At 64.0% G+C, this 26,181-nt stretch overlaps 1 protein-coding gene across 2 annotated transcripts in view; it reads right to left on the bottom strand.

Annotated features, from left to right (window-relative positions):
* Positions 1–1,066: 1,066 nt before the first annotated feature.
* The window catches only part of RPTOR (regulatory associated protein of MTOR complex 1), a 308,508-nt gene continuing 283,393 nt past the window's right edge, over positions 1,067–26,181 (bottom strand). For both annotated transcript variants that reach the window (XM_059148815.1, XM_059148816.1), the window contains 10 exons: positions 23,508–23,613; positions 21,001–21,115; positions 19,353–19,477; positions 17,311–17,415; positions 7,849–7,955; positions 6,319–6,446; positions 4,903–4,989; positions 3,910–4,026; positions 3,476–3,605; positions 1,067–2,851 (listed from right to left, as the gene is read on the bottom strand). In XM_059148815.1, coding sequence (XP_059004798.1) covers positions 2,783–2,851; positions 3,476–3,605; positions 3,910–4,026; positions 4,903–4,989; positions 6,319–6,446; positions 7,849–7,955; positions 17,311–17,415; positions 19,353–19,477; positions 21,001–21,115; positions 23,508–23,613 — 1,089 coding nt within the window. In that variant the 3' untranslated portion in view covers positions 1,067–2,782. The remainder of the gene's footprint in view (positions 2,852–3,475; positions 3,606–3,909; positions 4,027–4,902; positions 4,990–6,318; positions 6,447–7,848; positions 7,956–17,310; positions 17,416–19,352; positions 19,478–21,000; positions 21,116–23,507; positions 23,614–26,181) is intronic.

Consider the following 26,181-nt stretch of genomic DNA (forward strand, 5'->3'; position numbering starts at 1 on the left):
CGGACCCAGCTGCCCGGCGCGGTGGCTGCAGGTGGCCCAGCAGGACGACCCCACGACATGCCACTCCCCGAGGACGCTCCCGTCCCCTCCCCCAGGGCGCCGCGGCGAGGGGGACCGGGCCTGCGGGGGAGGGGAGGCGAGTCGCCTGGCGGGTCCCTGGCGCCGCCCCGTGGCCAAGTCCCGCCGCGCATCCATCTTTCCTTTGTACGGACACCGGGGTAGCGCTCAGGTCCTGGCGCCGGAAAATCCGATGTCGATGGGAAAATACCACTTGCTCTGCGGAAGCACGGACGTGGGAAGGCTGGGTTTCCTTCTCGCAGAAAGCAGTGTCACCCGGGTCAGGAACACAGCGCTCAGACCCCCAGGTTTCCATGGCGACGGCCGCCCTCCCCCTGTGCGGTCTTGAGTCCAGCAGGTGATGCGCGGGGTCCAGGCTCTGCCCCGCGGAGGGAGGACCACCCCCAAGGGGGTGGGGGTGGGGGCAGGAGCGGGGCTGATGCCCCCCCCCCCCAGGGCAGGACAGACGCTTTCCTTCCCATTCCCGTGGCCACCCACCTCCTCTTGGCAGAGGGTCCCCTGCATTTGCGCGCTCTGCTTGGTGGGGGTCTTTGCCCCAAAGCTTGCAGACAGCGGGAGCCACAGGCTGATTAAAGCCCCTTAAGGATGTCTGCGTCCTAGTCTGGAGGCCGTGACGCCAGGGCACAGGGGCCAAGGGAATGTTGTAGGTGGCCCTGAGGCCAAGAAGCTGCCTGTGACGTTGGGAGACTGTCCCCTAGGGCCCTTACAAGTGGAAGAGGATGCAGAGCACATCAGAGAGCCGGGGTGCGGCAGACCCTGGAAGCCGGGAGAGGCAGGGAAATGCAGTGCCCTCTGGGCCCCTCCAGAGCCAGTGACGTTTGCGGTCCCGGCAGCCTGGCCGTGGTGGTCTACGGTGGCAGCCACGCGAGGTCAGCACAGGGGTGTCATCAGTCTGGGGAACCCACAGTGCTGTTCCCAAGCCCTGGCTCCGCCCCCGCCGCGCGAAGGGCCGCCCAGGCCCCGCCCCCAAGCCACGAGGCGCAGCCGGTCACCTCTGCACTTGTTTATTGTCATGAACAGCTGTCGATGCTCTCACTCACTCCGCAATTCTCATTCGGTAAAATAAATAGAGATAAGCGAACCTTCAGGGCGTGCTCTGTGGAGCCCCGGTTAACTCCATGATTGGACTTTCGCGTCGGACCCGGGAAGCCCCTGTCGGTCCGGGGGCGGGCGGATCCGCGTCCGCACAGACGGCCCGGCTCGGCTCATCGGCCCGGAGTCCGCTGCTCCCGACCCAGCCGATGGCCGGGTGCCGGCGGCCGGGGAGCTCACGCGGACCCCGGCCCGGAGCCGGCTCCTGGGGGTCCCCCAGGAGGGGGTCCCCCAGGCCGCCAAGGCCGGTGCTGCCCGGTCCCCGGGGACACGGCCCTGGCAGAGGCAGTGCGGGCCGCAGCTCGAGGGGACTCACATTCCCACGATTATGGCCTCGAAGTGGCAGAATTAGTTAAGCCAGCTCACTCCTCTATCGAATAATCTTGATTCCCAAGGAAAATGGAAAAAATGCTTTTCAGAATATCGTCATTGTGGTTTTGTTTTACAAGCGCTGTTTGTAATTGCTTAGCACATTCTCTGTTGTCCTTCCTGGGGCTACACCATCCCCGTGGCCCCAGGTCGTGCACACACACGTGGAGACACACGCACACCTGTGTGCGCACATGCACAGATGCCGTGACTCATGCCCAAGCAGTCACCAAGAACCTTCTCTGCGTTACTCGCTGCAAGACACCAGTGAGTGGTGGCGCAGACGGGCCACTACTGACCCACACGTGCCCTTGCACTGTGCGCGTGTGTGAAGCCCGTGCAGAGAGGCCTCAGGACCGCACAAGTGTGCACTCGTGTGTGGGCTTGGGTGTGCAAACCATGGGCTCTGCATATGCGTGCACACCCGTGTGGGAGGCCACAGGCCTGGTGGCTGTCACCGCACCTGCCTGGGGAACAGCAGCACTCAGGAGAAGCGGGGCCAGTGGCCCAAGACGGTGGCCGAATGGCCAACGACCTGCCTCACCATCCAAAGCCACAGGCCCCTTCTGCTAGCGGGTCTGTGAGGAGAGGGGCCTGTGCCGGGAAGGTGGGCTGCGTGGCGGACGGGCACTGCCAGTCCTCACACCATCTGGCCACGAAGGCCCCTAGTGGAGCAAGGACTGGCAGCTGGCGAGGGGCCTTGGGCTGTTTCCTCGTACGCGCGCCGGCTCTGTCTCTTGAATGCCCCCGCCTCCCAGGGTGCTTGGAAATGCCCCCAGGAGCGCGTGCGCAGAAAACAGCCCCCGCTAGTTTGCAGCCAGGGGGAGGCAGCCCAAGCCGGCTCATGGCCAGGCAGCGGCCCAGAGACCCATGCTGAGCCCTAGCGCTCCCCCATTCGCCAGGGTGGCTGAGCCCTGGGGAGCTGGCTTCTGTCTCGGAGTTTTTGTGGAGCCAGTGCTCGGGTCCCTCGCAAAATAGAACGAGTGTGTCTCCCTCTTTAAAAATCTCAGAAGCAAAACAGGACGGGAAGGGTGCTGGGATGTCTGTGACTGTCCTTGGGCTGTCACACGGCAGGACTCCACCAGAGGCCCCTTCCCTGGGCTCCCGGGCGTGACAGTGACCACAGACGGACGGACAGACAGCGAGGGGCCTCCTGGAGCCCTCAGCAGCAGGTCAGGACCAGTGTTCAGGGCGGCGCGGCGGGTCCACTATGTACACGGAGGCCTGGCGGGGCGGGCGCCCGCTATCTGGCGCGCTTCTCCACCGAGTACACGGAGATGTAGTAGTCATTGCTGCCCACGGCCAGGTGAGGCTGCAGAGGAGAGCAGGGCGGGTGAGCGCCTGTGTGGGGGTGGGAGGTGGGGAGGCCACCGTGGGGCTTCCCCACCCCCACCGGGCCCTGGCTCTCAGCAGAGGCCCCGCACCTCATCACGAGGACATGGGGGCTCCCCACAGCTCCCTGCAGGGATTCGTCTGGGAGCCCCAGGCTGCATGGGGGCCTCTGGTGGAGCCCAGATACTTGGGGAGCGACCGTGAGGGCTGGGCCACCCCTCCCTGGGAAGCACAGGCCGGGCAAGGGTGTCCCGGCAGCCTCCTCTGTGCTGGGCTTCTCCAGGGCTGGGATCAGGCCAGAGGCGACGGGTGACAGGAGAAGGGGGGCTGTCTCCTGTCTGCGCAGCCCAGGACTCCCTAGCTGACGGGGCGCCTGGCGCTGTTCCCGGAGGTGGCTTGGGGTGGCCCAGGACCGGACAAGATCTTGTTTCGCGCCGTTCTTGGACACGGGGAGGGAGAAGCCCAGGGCGCCCTCCCTGCCACCTGTGGGGTGGGCGAGGGCTGGCTGTAGCCCCCCTGCCCGCGGCTCCTGTGCCCCCCCAGCTCTCCCGAGCCCCCCGCAACCCCCTGCGGCCCCTCCGCCCAGGCGCGGGCAGGCACAGACCCAGTGCGGGTGGAAGGCCAGACAGCTGATGGCGCCGACGCGCTGGCCCATGAAGCCGTCGTAGTACTTGATGTGGCTGACCAGCTCCCCGCTCCCGCTGTAGACCGCCGTGAACTGGTTCATGGAGCCGCTGCGCATAGGGGGTCGGGGTGAGCCAGCTGCCAGCCCAGGGATGAAGCATGGGGGGGGTGGGGGCAGCTCAGCACAGGGGGAGGCAGGCGCGTCCTCTCACCGGGGCACCGTCCGGGACACAGGGCTGACCTGCCCGCTCAACACCCACCCGCCATCCCGCAGCGACGTGGCTCCGGAGAGCTCCCGCTCCCAGGCAGGGGGTAGTGCCTGCTGGTCACGTGGACACCCGGGGCTGACTTCGGGTGCTCTGAGATGGTCGGGGCAGCCAAGGCCCCTCATTTTCTCTTAGGGGCGGCACCTACCAGGCGATCAGGTTTGCTTGGGGGTGGATGTCGAGGGCCGTGAGCCCCTTCACGATCTGAAGGACATTCACAGACTCGGGCATCCGAGGGTCGAAGAAGCGTACGTCCCCGTTGACGCTGCCGGGAAAGGGGCGCTGCTGGGGAGGCTGGGGCAGGCCGGGCCCCGAGGGCTGGCCTCACGAGGTCAGGGGCCCAAGTGCGCAGGCACTCCTCAAGGCCAAGGCCCGCCCCCGAGTGACCAGCATGGGGAGGAGCCCGCCCCACCGGCCGCTGCGACCAGGCCCGCCACCGAGCCCCCCCAGCCTCCTCCTCAGAGGCAGGAAAGGCCCTGCCTCCACGGTGCGAGGCGGCAGCAAGCAGAAGCCCGGGGGCGGGGGGACGTGAGTTATTGGTTTCATTTGCAGCCCCGGAGACGAGAGTCTGTGCAGCTGGGCTGCGGGTACAGGATGGGAGGGCGGCGGGCGGCCGGGCGGCCGGAAGGCCGCGAGTCGCCCCTGGAGGCCATCTTTCGTCCTTGGTCCCTGGCGGGTATCGCTCTAAGAGCTATGTTCTGTTTTTATGCTACAAACAAGAGACAGAGCATCTCTGAAGAAACGGTGGCTCTGTGACGGTCACTAACATCGGCTGTCCCTTTAACGGGCAAGTAAACACTCGCCACTCTCAGTGCGGGGTTTACCGAGCGGGAGAAATGGATTTACGGGCAGACGACCGCCCCACGCAGTGGGCCCGCAGGAAGGGGCTGGAAGACGCCCGCCCCCTCCCGCGCACACCCTGCAGCGCCACCGAGCCAGCTGCCGTGAGGCTCTCCGACGGGGGGACCGATGTGTCCCTGCCCTCCCACAGGCCCTGACCTTTCTGGCCAGTCCCCAAGTGCAGGTTAATCACTGCCCGGAAATGCCATCCTTCCCGGCTGTTTAAATACCAAAGACATGTTTTAAATGGAGGAGAAAATAATGTTCTTACAGCGAAATGTCTCATAAATATTCTCAGTACCTCACGCTCATGATGTGGCCCTCGGGGTGCTTCTGGAGGTAGGCCTTCACCACCCAGGCTGTGTGCTCCCGGTACGTCATGACGCGGCTGCGGGGGGGCGGTGGGGAAGGACCGGCTCAGAGCCTGGACAGCGGCCTGGGCGGGGGAGGGGACAGCGGGCCGGCCAGCTGCAGGGGACTGGACAGCGGGCTGCCCGAGCGGGGGTGGGGGACAGCGGGCCGGCCGCTGGCACACACAGCACCGGACAGGAGCTAAGAAGCTGAGGGTGCGACTTCATTTTGAGTATTTATTTAAGGCCCTCAGGGTCTGCTCTCTCGGGGGGGCCAGTGGCCTCCACCCACCCTTCGCCGTCATGTCGGGAGCACGGCAGAGCTGCCCCAGAGCCCCTGGACAGGGCCTTGCACCGTGCAGCTCCCAGCCCACGACACTAAGGGTCAGGAGTGAGAACCCCAGCCAAGGGGTGGCTGAAGCAGAGACCCCTGGCACGGAGGATGTGCCGCACACAGCAAGCCATGAGTCCTAGCTGGGGTGAGTGGGTGCCCGTGTCGCTGCCCTCAGCACCTGGGGACCCCAGCCGTACCCTCAGGGCCGCTCCATGACCCTCGGCTCTTTCTGGGCAATCTGGGACTTCACTGCCTGCTCAGGGTAGCCAAGAGGACATCTTAATGGAGAGAAAACTCACCCTTTCAAAGCGCGCCACGAGTGGGTTTCTGTGTGCTCACGGCCAGCCCAGAAGGAAACCCCACTCCCCACACACGATGGCGGCTTTCTGGGGGTGCTGCCTGTTCTCAGAGAACCTGCAGGGCGTGTGCGGGCCCAGCCAGCACCGGTCCAGCCTCGGGTCTGTCCTGGGAGACCCACTGGACGTCAGGCCCAGCACCAGGACCTCGCAGCCAACAGTTCGTCCCATGGGCTTCCTTCAGCTCCAGTCTGACACCTGCCCGCTTGCCCCTTCCTCACCCCTGAAGGCCAGGCCTGGCCAGGCCGTGGCCAGAGACGACACTATCATGTATCAGCCGTGGGGCCCGGGTGAGTGACCGCCGGCCGGACCCAAGCACCTCACCTGCCCAAAGGTAACAGCACTCGCCCCCCAGTGCCCAGCTCCACCTGGCCCCCAGAGCCCGGAACAGGCACAACATGCATGTCACTCAGCCCAGTGCAGGGCCCAGGCGGGGACTCCCAGACACTGTCCTCTTGGCCGTCTACCACGCACAGGAGGGAGACTGAGCTCAGAGAGGGTGGTATCTTGCCAGGCTCCCTGCCCGGCTGGTTTTCCCCCTCCACGTGCCGTGGAAATGTGGCCTTGGTGGGGGGCGGTGCCCGGTGGGCTTCAGAAGGCTCACTCTGGGCCCAGAGACTTGGCAGCGACATGAGTACCTTGTCTGGAGGGTGCTGGGGTGGAGGGGGGCAGATTACCATTCGCTGAGCGCCATCCTCCGGTCATAGACGCGGATGGAGCCATCGCCGAGGCCAGCCACGATGAGGGAGCGGTGCGAGTCACAGGACAGGCTTGTCACACAGCTGTCAGCGCCCGTGGGGATGTCCTGGGTGTGGACACAGGGACTGTGGTGAGGGCCCCCAGCAGTGGCCGGTCACGCCATCACCCCGGCAGGGGAGCCCTGCCTTCTGCACCAGAGAAGGCTTGGAAGGCCCAGGGAGTCTGAGGGGCCCACAGGGGACCCGAGTGAGTCAGGCCACACCCACCCAAGAGCCAGTTCCCCGTCCCCAGGGCTGCAGCCAGTGCACGACTCTGGGAACCTGCTTTTGGTACCAATTAAACTTTCCAGTGTCTCCCTGTTTCCCAAAAGGAAGACAAAACACATTCCGGTAGGAACGGATCCTCCTAATTAGTTCAGGAGAGGGTCTAGGGAGCTCTGTCTCTGTAAACTGCCTCCTTGCCACTCCTGCTGGGGCAGTAGATGCAGGGGTGAGGAATGCCGGGTAGGAGGGCGCAGGGGACTATCAGGGGCCACAAGAAGGAAAGCACTTTCCCCTCATCAGGGCTTCGCTGCTATCGGGCGCCTGGGGAAGAAATCCCACACGTGTGGCTCCTAGTCTGTTGAAGAGGCATCAGGAAGAGGGCGGCAGCCGCACCTCTGGGACCACACGGCCTGCTCCGAGGCTTGCAGGGGGCCGGGGGCCAGGGACGAGCCCCGGGCAGCTGAGCTGAAGACAAGAGCCGCGGGCATGGGCTCCCGAGTAGGGGCTGCCGGCATCAGGTGTCCACACTGCACTGGAGGGCAGCAGGGACTGGCCAGCTCCGGGGCCCAGAAAGGACGCGTGACAAAGGCCGACTGTGCCGTTGCAGGACCTGAGCACAGGGCAGAGGGAGGTCGCCTCTGCTCAGGCTGTGGCAGCTCGGACAACTGTGTCCCGGCCTCAAGCCGGCTCCCCATCCCCAACCCTTCCCGTTCGACCTGGGCCCGTCCTCCTCTGCTGGGTGCCTGTGTGACTGCGGGCTTGGCGGGAGGCCCCGGGCCGGGCCGGGAGGCCAGGAAGGCGGAGCTCCTGGGCCTCAAGCTACAGCCAGCACCACCACCCAAAACCCCGGTGGTCCCCAGCTCACTGCAGCCCTACGACCCCTTCCAGGATGGCTCTGTCAAAACCAATTCTGTCCTTGCTCTGCTGATTAAAACTGGAAATAAAAGATGCTTTAAGAAGCATGCAAATAATTCACCATTCCAATTTAAAATGTGCTCACTCTGCTGCTTCCTGATATTCCCTCACTTGCATGGATAAAATATGTTTGGAAATGATTAGGATTAGCATAGGCTTAATCACGCTGTGATACAGGGTCAAAGTGTCGCGATAAATGGGCCGTGAGAGGTCATTAGCGCCTGACGGCGTGAAGGCCCACGACCCCCACTCTCACTTCTCCGGGACAGGGGCCTGTCTGTGGGGGCGGGGGGGCAGCAGAGTCGGGAGGCCGGGCGGGGCCGCGGTTACCTGCACCTTCATCTCCCGGTCTGTGTCCCAGATCCGGACGATCCGCACGTCCCCTGAGCTCATGAGGAGGCCGGTCTCCTGCTCCCAGTCCACCACCATACCGGCTCCTGGACAGACACACACCATTTTGCCGTCAACTCGGGACCCTGTCCCGAGCAGCCACTCAGCACCACGGAGTGCCACGCCACCCCAGCCACGGCCCGGTCCCCAACCCCACGGGAGCTCCAGGTTCGCCGTCTGGGTTGGGCAGCAGACTGGGGTCCATGGATCCCCGCCCCGCCCAGTTTTCTGCTGCTGGGACAGCGCCGTCCTAGGACTGTCGGTTCAAAATGCCCATTGTCCTGGGCACAGTGGGCAGCTGTGCAACTTCACAGCGGGGACGGCGACACTGCTCTCGGCCACGTCAAGACTTGAGCACGCGGTTTCTCGGGGCTGCGCAGGAGCTCTGCAGAGGCCGAGGAGAGCCTGCCGGGCATGAGGCCCACGCAGGGCCGCATGGGGTGAACTGCAGCGTTCCTAAAGGCAGCACGACAGCCTCACGGACGGTCTAGTCAAGCCAGTCTATAGATATCCAGGGGAGGTCCTGTACCCACCACCCAGATCAAACAGCAGCTGGCGCTTCCCTCCTTTCGTTCTTTTGAAAGGAAGCAAGACTTCAGACCCGTGAGAAAAGCCTCACTTGCCTGCTCTGATCCCGGCTGGACCGTCCCCAGGCCGCAGGCACCTTCCCACGCCGGGCTGTGCGCGTCCCCCACCCACGCGCCCCTGTCCACGCACCAGGATGGTTTCCGCCGATGCCCCCAATTTTATACGGGGCGTGTTTTCTAGGAACCGCATTCCCCTTCCAGGCCACACGGTGCCGACTCCTCCTGCCCCACAGGCTGGGGTCCGGTGGACCAGTTAGCACTTATCCGTTCCCTGACTCCACACCCCGTGGCCGGAGCGGCAACGTCTTCTCGAGGCCCGAGCACACTTGTGGGGGGGTCAGGGTCCCCAGGCAAGGCGGCACCTGCAGCCGCGGCAGAGACCCCCGCAGTGGGCTCCCCCAGACCCCGCGGCTGCTGGTGCTCCCGCTCTTCTTCCTCCACTGATGCGTGTGCTGTGACCTGCACTGTGCCACCAAAATCTCTCCTGTTCTGTCACTCACGTGATGACCTCATTTGTATATTTCTTTGGTCACACTTGCCAAGCTCATTTCTGCTGCTCTGCGGCCCCCGCGGCCCTGGGCATCCTGTTCTCCAGGCCTCTCAGGCCAGACCCCATAACGCCTTGTTCCCTTCTACTTCGTTCTTTTTGGGTGGCGGATCGCCCTCCAGGCCCCGATCTCCCTTCCGAACCCCGGGCTACCCCCTAGGTGACCCCAGGAGCAGTGCCGGGCCCTGGAGAGTCATCTAAGTGTGGACAACTCGGCCCAGATGTGGAGGTCTTCCTCTGCAGGGAGGCACTGAACCTGTGGGCACAGGGTTTCCTTCTGGTGCATGAGAATGTTCTGGAACATTCTTATGCAGATGGGTGGGGGTCTTCCTGACCAAATAGTCACCTCCTGGATGTGGACACAGGGCCCCTGGGGCGGTCCCTATGGGCTGCTCCGTGCCAGGACATGATCTCCCCCACGCCAGGGGGCCACACCGAGCCTGCAGACATGGCCAGCGGTGGGGAAGGGCAGACAAGAGGGGGCAGGGTGTTCACAATGTCGGGGGTGACTGTGCAGGAAGCTCTCTGAGGGAGGGAGGGAGGCGGGTGGGTGCTGAGGGCCCCCGTCCTGGGGTAAGGAGTGTCTGAAGCCCCACTGTTCCCGACCCCATGTTTCCCGGGGCTTGACGTATTTGCTAACATTGAGGACGGACAGCATGAATTCTGACCTGGGCCCTTTGGTGGCTCCTGTCAATCCTGGGCCCCTCAGCACATCACCTCTGGAGTCAGGACCCGAGAGCAGTGGCGGGCAGGAGGCCCACGGCATCACTCAAAGCGGCAGCCCATCGGGAACCAGCTGAGGGACCCCGGGAGTGGTCCTGGGCCGGCCCTGCTGGCTTGCCTGGGCAGCTGCCCCAGCCCATGTCCCAGGGGCCAGTCCCTCCACGGGCTAGGGAGGGAGACAGACCCCGTGCCTCTGTGAGTTTCTGTCTGGAGCCGCTGACGCAGCAGAGAAGCAGCAGACGTGCCGAGGGATGGACGGCCTGGCACCACGGGGCAGGGACACGCACACAGCCGGGCGGCACACAGCTTCGTATGGTGGGAGACGGACAAACCTCCTCTATGGGGACACACCGGGCTCAAACGGAAGCTTGTTCAAGGCCCCGAAGACCCAAGTCTAAAGGGGGCTGAAAGGTCAGGTGTGACCCAGGAGAACAATGAAGCTGGACAGGCATGAGTTGGTCACATGGGGGTAGTTACGTCCGCCGGTCTGTGTCCAGCTGGCCTTGGGAAAACCTACACGTCCTCTGGCTCCAGGCCAAGGAGAGGCCCAGGTTTCCTGCAGTGGCTCCAGTCTTAAGAAGCGTTCTTTGTAATGTGTAAAACTCCAAGTCATCTGCTTGGTACAGACTCTGTGAGGGTCTTTTAAAGAACACGGCAGACTCCCAAGTCCAAAGTGCTGTGGTCAGACTGCAGACCCCAGACGTCAGCCTGTAGGCCATGGCCTTGGGGGAGCAGCGGACAGGAGCGGGGGTGCCAGTGACAGAGCTGGGACAGGCTGCTGACAAGGCTCTCTCCTGGCGGGGACGTGCGTATCGTCCCAGGCGGCCGCGGAGCACGTGGGCCCTCCGAGGTGTGGACGTGTGGGGTGGCTGCCGTGGCAGACAGCACACCCTGTGCGTTCAGACGTCCCTCGCAGGCCATCTGGTGTCGGCGTCAGCCCCGCCGGGGACTTAAGAGTCGGGCAGTCAGTGAGTGTGGAGGCCAGAGGGCATCAGGATGATTGTGTCCATGTCTCGGTCCCACAGTCTGGGGTCATGGGGACAAGTGGAGAGGGGACGCAGCGGCCCTGCGCCGGGGGGTGAGCCATGCGGGCCTGCTCCGGTTTGCTCTGGGCGGCCAACCCAGGCCCCAGCGAAGGGGCGGGGGGCAGCCTCCTTCCTGTGGCATTTTCCTGATGGGAGCCCGCCCGGGCCAGGGCCGGCTCTGACGCTCTTGTTCTGACTTCATCACCACTCTGAGGACGCTCTCGGGCATAGGGAGCTGGGTGCGGGCACCCCCGGCCTCGGTGCCTCCATCCGGTGCAGCGCCTCTGGGAGCGAGTCCGCTCCCACCATGAGCAGCGGGAGCGAAGCACGCACGAGCTCTGGCTCCTTGTGAGCTCCGGACTCCGGGACGCCAAGCCCGTTCCGGCTGAAAGTAGCAAGTGCTGTGGTCAGAGGACCAGAAGCCGTCCATGTACTGCGTACTGCAGCCAGCTGGGTCCTCCTGTGTCCCGTGCATCGGTCTAGGGACGAATGGGACCCCAGATAGGACGCACAAGGGCCCGAAACATCGTGAGAGCCATATTTTCTGACCCTGTGACCCTGAGACACACCGCCTGGACGTGGAGCCTCCGGTGCCAGGAAGGCGGCTGTCGCTCATCAACGCCGGCTTCCTGATCTGGAACACAGGCACGTGGTGGTCCTGCTCCAGATGAGGCCACAGTGGGCATGGACGGCAGAGCTCAAGCCCCAGAGTCTTCTGCATGGGGTACTTCTACACGGGCATCTAGGAACCCTCAAGCAACAGGCAGAGGTCATCCCCTCGGGCCCCAGGGTCTCTCGGCCAGCTGGTGGGGTGCGTCCCCCCCCGGGGCTGGTGCTGGCTCTGCGTACAGCCTCAGGGAGGTTTTTTAAAAAGTTGAGGACTTGGGGCACCTGGGTGGCTCAGTGGGTTAAAGCCTCTGCCTTCGGCTCGGGTCATGATCCCAGGGTCCTGGGATCGAGCTCCTGCATCGGCTCTCTGCTCAACGGGGAACCTGCTTCCCCCTCTCTCTCTGTCTGCCTCTCTGCCTACTTGTGATCTCTGTCAAATAAATAAATAAAATCTAAAAAAAAAAAAAAAAAAAAAAAAAAAGCTGAGGACTCCTGCCAGCCCGGCAACTACAATACCCCAGAGCACACGCGACCACCTTCCACGTTCCTGGGATGGCTGACCCCCCCTTCCACGGTGGGGTGGGGTGGGCACTCCCCCAAGATGCAGACCCCTAATCTTGCCTGACTTTACCCTGGGTCCAGGCCTGGACGCACCACCCAATCTCGAACCTGGCCAGAGGGGACTTCTTCCTCACGACGTAGATCCGTGCGGCAGAGATGGGTTCGGGTGCCTGGGACATGCAGCTCTGAGACTCCAGAGCTTCCCGGCCCAGTAGACGGTGGAAAGGGACAAACGCGTTAACCGTCTGGATCTCTGTAACACCGCGGCCAGTCCAGACCGCCCGCCGAGGACCCTGTCCTGTGGACTGAACCTGGGGACCTGCCGCCCTCAACCTGAGGCAGACCCAGGGGAGCTATAGTTCTGGAACTGAGACGGAGGGGCCTGTCCCCTGGCGCAGGGGGGAATCGCGGGCCTGTGTCCAGGTGTCCCCATTCTCTCTTGCGGGACATCGATGCTGAGCCTTCCCGTGGCGTCCGGCCTGTGAATGCCTGCACCGCGCAACCTCCAGTCTGTGTCCTGCCCACTCCGGATTCTAGATCGGCCGCACTGCTGGAGGAACCGGAGCCGCCATCAGCTCCTGCTCTGGCACCCACGGAGCACAGGCTGGCCGGCGGCTCCAGGAGCGCCCAGCTCAAGGCGTCTCTGCCGGGGCCATCATGGCTCTCCCATGGCCCTCAGCCGGCTTCCGAGCTGCTCCAGCTGATGAATATTAACGCCAAAGGCCCAAGGCTGATGTCGCCGTTCACACCCCCCAGGCGGGACGATGTGTTCTTGGCTCTCGGGGGTGCCGAGGTGCAGAAGGGCCCTAGCTTTGTCCCGTCCTGGGTTCTGTCCACAGCAGCAACCCCAACGAACCCCCAAGCAGCTGAAACGGCTAAACCAGGCGCCGTCCGGCCTCTTGCCTTCCCCAGCTCCATCCATGGAAGGTGGTCCTCTGGCTTTTCTCTAGGTTTCCAGAGACGGTGACCCTGTCGTTTCTCCTTCCGGAAGAGCAGAAGCCTGTCTCCTGTCGGCTGGTGCTTCCTCTCCGGAGCCTTCACGCAGTCACTGAGCTCCCAGAATGGTACACAGGACGCTGAACCGTGAGTCTGAGATCTGAAGGCCCCTCTCGCTCTCAGCTCCTCGACCCCTCGCTGTGGCGGCTCAGGGGCCCCCAGACCCACGGCCTCGTCTGCCCCCTGCGGAGAACGCCACCAGCTCCTGCGAAGGGCTGTGGGACAGAGGCCAGGATGAAGGCTCTCCGAGCTTAGACCTGACCCCGTGAGTCACAGGTCCGGGTCGCATGTGCGTCTGGGTCTGCGAGCCCTGTCCCTTCATGAGGTACCCACAGGTGGACATTACGAGAGAAAAGCGACGGTCAATTGGGATCGTTCAGGTTTCCCGTTTGCTAACCTGGCTCAACAGCTCTGTGTCCACGGCCAGTTGCATGTGGGAGTTCTGCTGGCTGTGAAGCTTATATATGGGTTTTTCAGGTGGAGACAGATGCTATAAGAAACTTCGGATTAAATTCTGAAAAAAATGATTTTTCAAAAGTTTAGGTAGAAAAAACAATCTCGATCTGGAACGACTTCTCTGCTCTCATGAAACCGAAATGCTCTTCTTGGTGTCCAGCTTGCAGACCTGGGCCGTCCAATGGGTCTGGGGGTCCGGAAGGCGGTAGTGTCCACACCCTGCCTCCAGGGGGTGCTGTCGGGTCACCCTCCGTCCTGACCGAGGCCGGCTGAGGGCAGTCTGCAGAGCACAGTCCTTGAAAGCTGCAGGAGCCCCCAGGAAGGCAGCGCAGCAGAGGGGAGGGATAAGGTCCTGAGCCCACGGGAGGCAAGTCCCCATGTTTGGGATAAAGGGACCCAGGAGGTGCAACCACGAGGCCTCAGACCCGAGGGAGCTTCATCTCGACAGCTTTCCTTCCAACTTCTCAGCGCCTTCCACAGCTACCTGACTCATCCTGTAACCTCTGCGTGCCGCTGCCTGATGCTCTTTTAGACGGGAGGGGACGGTGTGCATGGGACAGATATGCAGAGTCACAGCCTAACCACCTGACGGCCCCAAAGAGCTCTATGGGCGTGAGAACAAATGCCACCAATGCAGGAGAGTGGCCAGGCGGGATCCCACCCGCCGCCAGGGTGGTCTCAGGGAAGAGAGAAGGCATTCCTGTCTCTGCTTAGGGCGGTCGAGACACACTGAGGCCTCTCAGGCCAGACCTCCGAGGACACAGGGATCACGGGTTTCACATGGGGCTAGTCAGCAGTCACGCAACCCCAAAGGGCAGGAAGAACACTCAAATCAAAAGAAGCAGGGGAGGGGGCAGGTGGGGGCGGCCCGGGTCACAGGGTGCCACGGTCCCAACCGCAGGGGCTGACCTCGCCCAAAATGGACCCGACAGATGAAGAAACTCAATTACCAGGGTTTTTGGAAATCGGAAGGGGCTCTGTCACATCGTGAAACCCAACCACACGCGCCACTAGAACTTCCAAGTGCTGGAGCGCTCGTCAGTGCTGCCGCGAAGTCCACTGCGGCCGGTCCCGGGGGCCTCCGAGGGCGAAGGCGCCGTTGGCTCGGGCGGCTCGGGGCCAGAAGGGCATGGGACCGGTGTGGCCAGTGCAGGAGCTGCCCGGCAGCTACACCAGCATGGGGACGGGGGCGGAGGAGCCCTGAGAGGGGCCCACCTGGGTTCTACCTCAGGACATGCGCACGCGGGTGGGTGTCTGTGTGCACGTGCGTGTGCCCAAGGGTGTGCGTGTGCGCACACGTCAGCCAGAGGGACCTCAAGCTGAGGGCACACGGACCCTGCTCCCAGTTCCCCTGCCTCCCGTGAGAAACGGCGCCTCCTCCTCTCAGACCGCGGATTCCGACCTCCAGCGAGCGGTCAGAGTGGATTTGGCCAAGGGGTGAGAGCCTTCCCAGCCGGCGGCGCTCGAGCCACCTGGTCACCCCGAGTTCCCTGGGGGCGTTCTCCGAGGATGTTCTCGGGGACGCGCTTCACGGCTGGTGGACGCGGTAGGCTGCCGCGTCTCCGCAGACAGCTTGCAGGCCCGGCTGGAGCCCCGTGTGGGGCAGGTGGCTTCGAGCACCTGCGTGGGTGACCTGGAGCGGGGAAGGTCCCCCAGACCACGGCCAGCACTCAGAAGGGTCCTGACTCGTGTTGCGGCGCGTGCCCCAGACGTTGAAGAGCAGCGGCCATGGAAGTGGCTCGTGGTGGCCTCGCTCCGTGTCTCTTTACGTGTCTCCCTAGGGTTGCAGCCCAGACTTCGGCTGGCTGTCATGTCAGAGGCCAGGACTGGTTCTGGGCCGGGCAGGGGAAGGAAGCCAGCGGCTGACAGGCACCAGGTGACCAGCGGTTGGCACGAGGGCCGGAATGCCACCAGATGTGACTCTTGGCTACAGAGCTTAGATCCCGAGATGGGGGTCCCCGTCGGGGTGGCTGTGGCCAGGAGCACCTGGGCCCGTCCTGTCTTGACCTGTAGAGCAGCTGTCCCCCTGGGCTTCCCGCCCCTCTCATCCTTCCGGTGTCTCAGGAAGAGCAAAGGAAATAACCATTTGCTAAGCCCATGGCTGCCTGGCTACAAGGCAGAGGACGGGACCAAACCGCGGCTCTGTAGCCGAGGAGAATCGGGGCGCCCCCCAGGCCCCTCCCCCGACCTACCGATAAAGACCAGGAGGCAAGACCCTTGTTGCTCTCCTGGCCCCTTCCCAACTCCGCCTCTCCTGGGGAGGTTTCTGAAAACCTGGGGGAGGGGGCGGGACCAGTAGGACATGCACGTGGACGCCTGTGGAACCAACTAGCAAGTCAGGCCTGCGGTGGACAGCTGGGGCCAGGAGAGGCTCTCCGCACCCCAAGTGACACGTGGGCTTTCCTGATGGGCAGGAATAAGTGCAGGGGCACCTCGGACCTAGATCGGTCTCCTCGGCCCTGCTTCCTCTGCTCCCAGTTAGACCCCCCACCACACCCGCGAGCCATGCTCCCCGGCGTCCCTCACCTTGGCCGAAGCAAAGGGAACGGCATCATGGGAGAGACCGTTCTTGGTATCTGGAAACCACACCCACATCGTTTGGGGGCAGAGAGGCGGCGGTGGCAAAATGAATCGAGAAACAATGTACCCCAAGCTGCCGCAGGGCTCCCACTCTCCCGTCCTCTGGCCTGGCCCTGAGCCCCTGCCACGTCCACACAGGGGTCTCTGGCTCTGTGTGCAGGGGCTGGAGGGGTAGCTGGGGCCTGGGGTGTGTCTCCTGCTGGACGGCAGTGGGAAGCGAAGGACCAGAAACCTCGTCTTCGGGGTCAGCGCCAGCAGTGCAAGCCGCGAGCACGAGTGCCCGGGTCAGGGTGGGCCGCCCCGGGGCGTCCTGGGATCACAGAGCTGCCAGCACGGTGGGGGGCAATGGGGTCTGCGGGGGAGACATGCCTTCGCTCTAATCCGGGAACACTGAGACCACAGTGGAAGGACATGGTGACTGTCGCTTCGTCATGGGACCGGGCCTGAAGGGGCCCAGGCCACACAGAGGTGGCCGTGCTGGGGCCTTGGGGAGGCGGTGGGGGACAGCGTGGATGACTGTTTTATTCCAAAGATAATTAAAAAACCACAACATTCTAAAGCAGCCCACAAAGAGCTTTCTGCCTGGAGCCGCCCACGCTGGGGTTGGGGGCCTCTCCCGCGTGAGGTCACCTCCCAGGGGCAGTGACTCCTTGGGACAGGTGCTGGGACAGAGGGAAGAGAAGGAGCCACGGAGATGACTGGCTATGACGAGCACAGCCACGCGACGACGGGACACAGACGGGGCCGTGTGGGAAGTGCACAAAGTTGCAGCAAGGCCAGGCCGGCCGCGCAGGGGCAGGAGGACAGAGTCGCTTTCCCTGTCGATTCAGTGACAAGGACCCTGATCCCCACAGCTGGGCTTCTCGGGAGCCAAGACCTGACACGCTGCCAACGCGCGGCGGCAACACGGCGGGCCCTCGGAGGAGACGAGCCGCCGGTCCAGCTCCCGCTCCGGCCCCCGGACGACCGGCCTGCGGGGCGGCGTGTGGGCCCAGCCCATGGGCAGCAGGCAGAGCCGGTCAGCCGCGCCACAGCCACGCCAGCTCAGCTCGGCTCCCAGAACGCCTCTGTGGGCCCCGTGCAGGCGGGGCCAGCGTCCTCGGCCTCCGGCACCGGCCCGCACGCCCACCCGCGATGCACCGTCCCGTCCTCAGGGAGTTCCTCCGGGAATGAAGCACAGGGTGCAGGTCCTCTACCAGCCCCGGGCCGCGCCTCAGGCAGGCCATGGCCACGGGGACGAGGTGGCCAGCTGGCTTACGGTCTGGGCACTAGGAAGTGCCAGGGGGACGTGGCGGCTGGGCCCCCGGGGAGGACCCACCTCTAGTTGTCGGCAGCATGTCCGAGAGCCCCTGCCAGGCAGTCACCATCTCTGGGTTCTTTTCCAAATCTGCGAAGTTCTTCCAGACTCTGATGGCGCCGTCATCTTGGGGAGAGAAGAGCAGGAGGTGAGAACACGGGCCTGGCCGCTGCGGCGCGTGGAGGAGCCCCCTGGGTGACAGGTGCCCTCCGCGAGACAGAAGACCACGCGGTCTCTGTGAGGCGGCCCAACGTGGCAGCAGCGGGGCTGCTCCTGGGAGGTCTGGGCTGCTGGGGAAGCCGCAGCAGGCGCGCTGAGGGACCACTACCCTTGACCTCTGACCCCAGGCGGCCCTCCTTCCCTCCTGTGGTGCTCTCGGCAAAAAGCCAGGCCTTCCGTGGCACCCCTTCACATCTGCTCCACACAGGTGGGCCCTCAGTATGTGGCCCACAGGCTCCCCACATGAGGAGGTGGGCTGCCCGCCCACCCGACACATGGCCCTCAGCACAGAGCCCTCATGCTCTCCTGTGAGCCTGAGCAGCATGAGCGAGCCGCCCTGCCCCGTGTCCATCCCCCCTGCGGTGCCCACAGCCCAGCCCAGCCCTGCTCTCCGACGTGCTAGCGCTCAAGTGTGGCCTTCAGCACCCCCAACCTGGGCCATGACCACTTGCCTCACAGCACAGACGGAGGACGAGGTCACTTGGGCCCGCTGGACTGCGTGCCCGCTGACACCCGTCCTGCCCCTGGCCTCGGTGACTGTGAACTTCTGCTCTGGACCCCAAGCCCTTGTGCTCCTCCACCAGGACCCCCTGGGGACCCGCTCCTGCGCCTGCTGTGCCGGGAAATCGCTCTCTCCCCACCTCCTTGGCGCTCAGAGGTGCTCAGTGCGACCTGTCCTACGATCCGCAGAGCCGCCCCGGCCCCCCACCGCCCCGGGTGCCCGGCCGCTCCTTCACTCTCACACCTGTGGGGGACGCAACTGCTGTGGCTTGACTTCATCTGGTCCGAGCGGGCGCTGCCTGGGAGAGAGGCCACCAGCAGGACCTTTCCCCATGGACACAGCAGGGCCCAGGAGCGCTCTGAAGGAGGGGAGGCAGCCCGCCCAGTGCCGTCTGCTCAGCCATGCTGATGGCTCAGGTGCTCAGGCCTAACACAGGCCAGGCACAGGGCCAGGTCAGGACGGGCCAGGGTCAGGATAGGACGGGCCAGGGTAGGGTTAGGATAGGACGGGTCAGGGACAGAGCAGGCCCAGGAGGACGGGCCAGGGAGATGCCCAGGACAGGACGGGCCAGGGCAAGCCATGATGGGAACATGCCCAGGACAGGTCAGGGCCGGGCCGCGGACAGGACGGGCCAGGGCAGGCCACGATGGGAGCAGCCTGCACGTCTACCTCTTCTTGCCTCGTGCGCCCTCTTTCTCCCTTCCCGCCAGTCCCTCCCCAGGGCCTGTCATCCCTGAAGGAGGTGCAGTTAGGCCAGTGGCGACGTCTCACCCCCACAAACAGTGAGGTCTTGTCTTTAAATGGCTAGGGGAGATGCTATCCCCCGGAGTGGCTCACAGCGGCAGGAGGGGTAGAGCGGAGACATTCCAGACCCAAAAAGCAAGGGTGAGACCCAGCACCGCAGCGGCCCGCCGGGAGGCAGGAGCCTGGCCCAGGGGAGCCGGACGCACGGTGGCGCAGTGGGGAGGTTCCGGGGACCACTGGGGAGCCGAGGTGGCGCCTGCTGCCCTCATGCTCTGTGCCTGGGACCCTTACTCCCTCCAGCCTCGCCTCCAAGAGCATCATAGAGGCCACAAGGAGAAGCTGATGGACCTTTCCCGGTCAGGGGAGGGCCGGGGGTCCCTGGACATTGCCGGTCACCGGTCACCTGCTGGCCCTGCTGTCTTGGGGTGAAGCCTGCTTTGTCGGAAACCTCCCCCCTCTTCCGTGATGGTGTGTTTCACCACGGGCGGTGCCCTCTGCCAGAGCAACGCTCAGGGTCAGAAAAGGCTGTGCGTGAAGATGTGCAGGGTCCCCACGCTGGGTTTGGGGCCCGGAGCCCGGCCCAGCACACCGCACTCACCCGTGGCCGTGAGCAGCAGCGAGCAGTCCTGGCCGTTCAGGTACTCCATGGCCGTGACCCTGGTGTACCGAGGGTTCCCGTTGTGGAAGTAGTCCAGCTTCTCCCCTTTCTCCCAGTCCCAGAAACTTCGGGGAAGGAGAGATCAGTTGTCAGGGAAATGCAAACCAAAGCCACAGGGCGGTCCCCCTCACGCCTGCCAGGGCGGCCACTCTCACGGAGGGCCACGAGCTCTGGCAGGATGTGGACAAGCAGCCCGAGTGCCCAGGGGGGTCTGTCACGGGGGTGCCACGGGGCCCGGAGTCCCACTGCTGGGTGTGCCGAGACATCGTCCGCCCACGGTCAAGCCACCAATGGGGGGACGACTGTGAGAATGACACAGGTACAAAGCGAGAGAGCACGTGTGTCTGGGAGACCCCGAGCACATGAACAACATCGCGTATCACAGTCCTAATTTCACTCGCCCAGTAGAAGCCTTAAAGACTCGCTTCTACTTTAAAGGGAGCTGTTGGGGTGTCTGGGTGGCTCAGTGGGTTAGAGCCTCTGCCTTCAGCTTGGGTCATGACCTCAGGGTCCTGGGATCGAGCCCTGCGTCGGGCTCTCTGCTCAGCGGGGAGCCTGCTTCCCTCTCTCTCTCTGCCTGCCTCTCTGTCTGCTTGTGATCTCTGTCAAATAAATAAATAAAATCTTCAAAAAAAAAAAAAAAAAAGGAGCTGTTAAAAATATAAAGAGATGGGTGTTTCAGAGCAGACCCGAATCTGAGATAAAACCAAAGTCCTCTGGTATCAGGTAGAAGCCACTCGGGGGCAGATCTCCAACACTCTGCTGTGATTTACATCCACTTCCTTTTCTAACCAAACCACACCCAATATGTCATCAAGGCAGACTTCGTTCTGTTTTACGTTTTGCCTTCTTCTAAGTTAGAAGTGGACATATGTTTTACAAAATAAAAGCAGAGCCTGACCATATGAACATACTGAAAAAACAAATGTGGAAATGACCCACGTGTCCATTGCTGAATGGATGATAAAGTGTGATCCGTCACGCACGGGCTGTCACCCGGCTTGTGCAGGGGCCATTATGACACCTGCCACAGACCTCGAGGGCCCTGTGCTCAGTGGGAGGGGCCAGACACACAGGGCGGGTGAGGTCGCTGGGGCCTCAAACCCGGGACAGACAGCAGAGGGCGGGCGTCCGGGAGCGGAAGGCGGGCTTAGGGACCGACGGGGACAGCTTCAGTTTTACAGGACAGAGAGCACTCTGGAGGCGGATGGCGGCGGCTACCTGTCCTTGTGAATGCGCCTGATGCCCCCGAACGGCTTACACACGGTTATGGCGCTGAATTTCTGTGCATTTTGCAGGATAAAGCGAAGGGGAGGAACAGAGACGAGAGCACCCCAGACGTCGTCCCTGCGATGCGCGTACGTTCCCCACGGCAACAGGGCGAGGCCCGCCGTGAGTTCAAGTCGGTGTCTACGCGCCCCACAGGGAGTAGCTGGAGTGAAGCCCTCGTAGGTGCGTCTCCCCCTCCGTGTGGCTTTGGGGAGCCCGTGACACCGGAGAGCCTGTCCCCACCCGCCCACTCCTCCGCACGCTCCAGAGCCTGCCCCCCACCCAGAGGGCTCGTGGCCATCGCGGGCACCCCGCCTACCAGATGCTGTCTTTGTCAGCCACGGCCACACACGGCGTAAAGGGGTGGAACTTGACCACAGAGGGGACGCCGGGGTTCCTGTTCAGAAAGATCTGGTCGTCCAGTTTTGCGATACCTGCCCGAAGAGACACAGCGACGGGCCTCAGCATCCGGCACCTGGGCTGACATCACGCCACCGGGACCGAGGCTGCGTCTCCTGTCCGGGGACCCGGGAGGCTGCCGGGGACACACAGGCCAAGCAGGGGGTCGGACGAGGGTCTGGATCCTCGACCACAGGGTCCCCCCCACAGCTCCCAGAGTGAGGCGGACACACGGCGAGTTTTCAGTCAGAGCTTGTCAACTTGCACGCATGAGGATGCCCGAGCTGAGCTCAGAGCAGCGCGACGGGCTGGGGCCGGTGAAGAAAGCCAAGAGCTGTGGCTTCTGGCTCAGCCCGGGGGGCAGCCTCAGGCATGCACGCGGCCAAGCCTGGGGGCCCCTCGGCCCTTGGGAGGGGGGCCCCGAATCCCCACAGATCACAGGGGAACCAAATGGGCCCCATACAGCAGGCCCGGGGAAGGAGCCTGTTTTAGAGAAATAGTTGGAAGAGGCTAAAAAAGCTAAGAGGTCAAGGCCGGCTCAGATGTGGCTCAGGCGGCGGCCGGACACGAGGCTGATCTGGTCTCCGGGACGCAGTGGCCTCAGGCGCCAGCTGCCCCTGGAACCCTGGAGTGTGCTGGCGCTGACTTCACGATGATTTTGGTCCCTCACCCCCTCCCCCTGATTTCAAGGGCAAACACCAGGAACCACCTGATAACAAGCGTGGGGGCAGTGTGACAGAGGCAAAGAGGCCCAGAGGCTGTGGCCCCAGCGGCGACAGGCTCTTCCCCGGAGTGGCCCTCACCCCGACCGTGGGTTTCTGTGGAGAGGTCTAGACTGTGGGCTACTGGGAGACGCAGGGGACACCTGGGTCCCAGGTCAGGGTGCGCCGTGCATACGGGACAACACGGGTTCTATTCGCCAAGGCGGCTGGGGCGACACGGGGCGCAGGTCACCTGGCTGACCTACAGAGCCCGTCCCGTTCCTGCCGCGTGCACAGCGGCTCTCAGACAGAACACTGCACGCGGAGTGCAGAGGGGGACCGTGGTGTCACCAGCATCCCCGTCTCTGGTGGCTGGGGCCACCGCACAGATGGCTCCATCTCTACGTCCCGCCAGCTGACGTCTCCAGCAGTGGCGCCAGGCACTGCCCTCACTCTGGTCTAACAAGGCGGCATCTTCTCCCCACAATGACCGGAAAAGAGAACCTGACTATGGTTGACAATGAGTCATTTGTTGTTGTCCGGAGAGCCAGCTGCTTCTGGAGAGCCCCCGGCTCCGTCGCCCCCCGTCCCGGCCGGTTCTCTCCCGGAGAAGGCAGCCGCGGCTGCAGCAGGCCCCGGCCACGTGTTCCCGTGGGACTGCAGGGGCAGCAGACACCGAATTCCAGGACACTAGAGCTGCCAGCAGCCCCTCATGGAGGCACGGAGTTGTGAGTAGCCGAAATTAGTTTTCGGCAGAAGTGACTACACACGCTAACGAAACACGGCCCCAAGGCAGTGTGGGGAGCGGGCAACACAGCCGGTGGGGCACGGTAGTGGCCTCTAACGTCGCCACCTGTGTGCTCAGGGGCACGGGGCGTGCCGGCTGTGGCTGCCCAGCCCCGCTTGTCTGCAGGGACAGCCTGCCTCGTGGGCCCTTAGCCCCAACCTGAAAATCGTCACAAAACCGTAGAGGACAGAGAGGCAAGGTCAAACAGTCAATCAGCAGAATGGCCGAGAGCCCGTGACTTCCCGCTCTGTGCCGGGGCCGGGCAGCGTCGGTCCACCGTCTGGCTCCCCAGGAGATGCGATCGCACCCGGCTCTGTGCACCCAGGACCGCGGGACTGAGTCAGCCACAGGGGCTGGGCCCTTATGGTGGCCCATCCCCGGAGTGGGGGTGGAGAGGCTGCCTGGCATCCCTGTCCCTGACCCCACCACACGATGGAGGCCTGAGGCCGCCCCTCCCTCCCTGCCTCGTGCCCTGGGCGTGTGGCCCAGCCCTGCCCGCAGCCCTCTGAGGCTGCCTCCCCACGGGTGAGGCTGGGGGCACGCGCAGGGGCCGTCTGGTGTGTCTCGGCAAATCTGGTCGCAGTTTGGAAACTGGCCCAAGTGCAGCTTTGGTTGACAGAAAGTGATTGTCCCGGGGACGGGTGGGGACCAGCAGGATACGACCAGGGCCTCGTGCCTGTCTTGTGTCCCCAGAGAGAGCACGGGTGGGGGTGGGGCGCTCGCTCCTTCCCCTCAGGAAACGGCAAAGTGCCCCAGCCATGGGCCCGTGAGAGGCCACCAGCCATCGGGGCTTCCCTTGGGGGAGGGCACTTGGGGGTCCTGGGGCCCAGGGCGCATCCCCAGCCTCAGGACCCCGTCTGTGCCCCACACCACGGCGGGCGGGCGCCTGCGTCACTGAGGCCCTCGGAGACCCCCTCCCCGCAAATCCGGGCGGCTTACCCTTCTGGACGAGCCGCCGCGCCTGCTGTCTGACCCGTGCGTTGCGAAGAAACCGCCACTCGCGCTCCTTGCGGGTCTGACTCTCCAGGTCATGCTCCTCCGGGATCTTCAACAACAAACACACGCGTGAGCCTTGGCGGGAACGGCTACAGCGCCATGTGTCAGTGCGCCTCACAGACGCTGAGCCTGTCCCTCACGGGAGGTCTGCGGCCACCCTGCGCCCCGCTCGCCCGTGGGCACCGCCTTCCCAGCAGCCCGTGCTCCCCCCGGGTCCCTGGTCACGCTTCGGTGACTCTCACGGCACCTCACACCGTTTGCTGTCAGTACGTTTGTTACGGGCTCTGGGGTCAGGGACTGTGACTCGGAAAGCCCATGTGACGGCCGGCCTCCCCTAGCCGCGAGCCGTCTGTCCACTCGGTCTACAGGCTGCTTTAGCCCCCGTGCTGCTGTGCGCTCGGCGGATGGAGCATAGAGCGAATGGGGCTTTTACACGCACATGCCGGCTCGTTTACTGTGCAGCTCTGGACCCAAACCTGCCGTGTCTCCAAGTACTGACCCTATGCCTGAAAGAAAAGTCTGGGTTCTCGGGTCTGGCCAGAGCACCCGCTGCCCGCCGGGAGGTACAGAGCATGATCGGCGGGGCCACAGGGTCCGGGGGCTGACGGAGCGCCAGGATGGACGGCAGTGGAGACTCAGGGACACCCCAGTCCTGGAGGGTCGTGCACTGTCCTACTCCTAGGAGCCCAGTGCCCTGGCAGGGCAGCTGGGCGGCCACTTCCGAAGCAGACAAGGAGATTCTGGGAGAAGGAACCGGCGGGACTCTGCAGGACACGCCTGTGGGCCTGAGCGCGCTGAGAAGCAGGGGGTGTGCTCTGGGGCTTTTGCCCGTGTTCCTTCTCTGATGCGGAGAACCAGGGCTTCTCGCGTAACAGAAAGGGCGTTAGGGCAGCAACAGAAGGGCCTGACTGGACACGGCACAGGCGGAAGCCCATAGACCCCATGAGGGGTTGTCAGGAACGAGCAGAACTGCTCAGCTTCCCACGAGCTCCCGAGAACCCTGCACTCTCCCGGCCAAGCCACGGCGTCGTGCGCTGAGCCATGTCCCCTGAGCGGAGCAGGGCCTCCACCAACCGGCCCGCTCTCCGCTCCTTGAGCAGGAAGGCCCATGTGTGCACGTGCGAGTCCGCGAGAGGCCTGCCGCTGGCCAAGAAGCCAGGGCCGCAGTCTCCTCGTGCAGTAGCGGAGCATCTCCTTAATCCTCACAGGTCGGCGAGTAAACTGGATGGACTCGGACTCTCTACTCCAAAGCCCCGGTCTGTGAAGTCCCATGAAGCAGCCCCACCGGCTGAGCCGAGAGCTGAGCCGACCATGGCGGGCCTGCGGTCAGCGAGAACAGAGCACACGGGCACCGACAGCCCACACTCGGTGTTTACAGTCTGTTTCCTCTGCTGGAGAAACCACCGGCTGCCGGCCAGCGAGTGTGGCCACACGCACGATCTCCTGCGCAGGCACGGCTGTGCAAGGACAGGTCCACACGCAGACAGGAACCCAGGTCCCGCTCAGGGCGGCTGCGACATGAGCACGGCAGCACAGGTCTCCGTCCGTGCCAGGAATGTTCCGCACCGTCCGGTCACAAACACGAACTGCCTGACCTCGTGCTGGGGCCTGCGGCTCTCTCTGGCCAGCATGTCCATGCTCTGCTCCTAGCTTTCCTTAAGAATCACAACCCCACCCTGAACAAAACAGCAATAGCCACAACAGGGAGACGACACGGAGAGACGGTGTCGGCCTTCACAGAACGATCCTTGGTCTGGAAAAAACCCCCCAGGGCAGACGGGTTAGAGCCCAGGTTTCTAATGGTTGGTTTCATTTGCGACAACCTGGAGCTTTTACTAGAAAAGAAATGACCGAGGGTCAGTACTGTCGAGTGACAAGAGCAGCCCAAAGGAATGGAGGGCACCTGATGGCGGAGACCCCAGCCTCTCATGGACTCTGGTTTCTGTGGGAACGCGCTGGCAGAAGCGCAGAAGGTGCTCTGGGCAGGACGGGCAGGACAGACATGGAGCTCCTAGACGCCCACGCCCCAGGGCCCAGGTGCCACTGGTGCAGGCCAAAGACCAGGGGCCCAGGGACAGAGCTGGGGGCTCCGAAGGACACAAGGCCGTGGCTGTAAGGACAGGTAAGAAGGTTGTGGACATGCAGGACCCACGCAGCCTGCAGGCCCCCACCCCCCGGGCCCTGTCACGTCCCTGCGCTCTTCTGACAGGAATGTGGTGCCCCCAGAGCAGCAGCGTCCACTGGTGTCCGTCATGTCTGCCCCCAGGGCATGCGGAGCTCATCGGGGATGGTCTGACCTGCACCCAGCTCTGTGACTGCGGACTGTCCGCGAAGAACCACGGGACGGAGCGGTAGGGCGGGCGGGCGCGGGTGCGGGGGCGTCTGCGCGACTAGGGCTGGGACACCTCGGTCCCTGCAGCTCCCGGCCTCTGCACGGATACAGTTTCCCACCCTGAGGCCTCCCGGGGATGCGGGGGCGGGGGCCTCCGGTCTGGGCTGGCCCTGGAACAACTGGGGCAAGGATCAGTGGGTCCCGGAAGGCAAAAGGGGAGACAGCGCCTGGGAAGGCTACCAATGAGAGGTACAGGCTCAGACCCACAGACGAGGCCCCTTCTGA

Source organism: Mustela lutreola, chromosome 15 (assembly GCF_030435805.1).
Source record: "Mustela lutreola isolate mMusLut2 chromosome 15, mMusLut2.pri, whole genome shotgun sequence".
Classification (NCBI taxonomy): Eukaryota; Metazoa; Chordata; class Mammalia; order Carnivora; family Mustelidae; genus Mustela; species Mustela lutreola.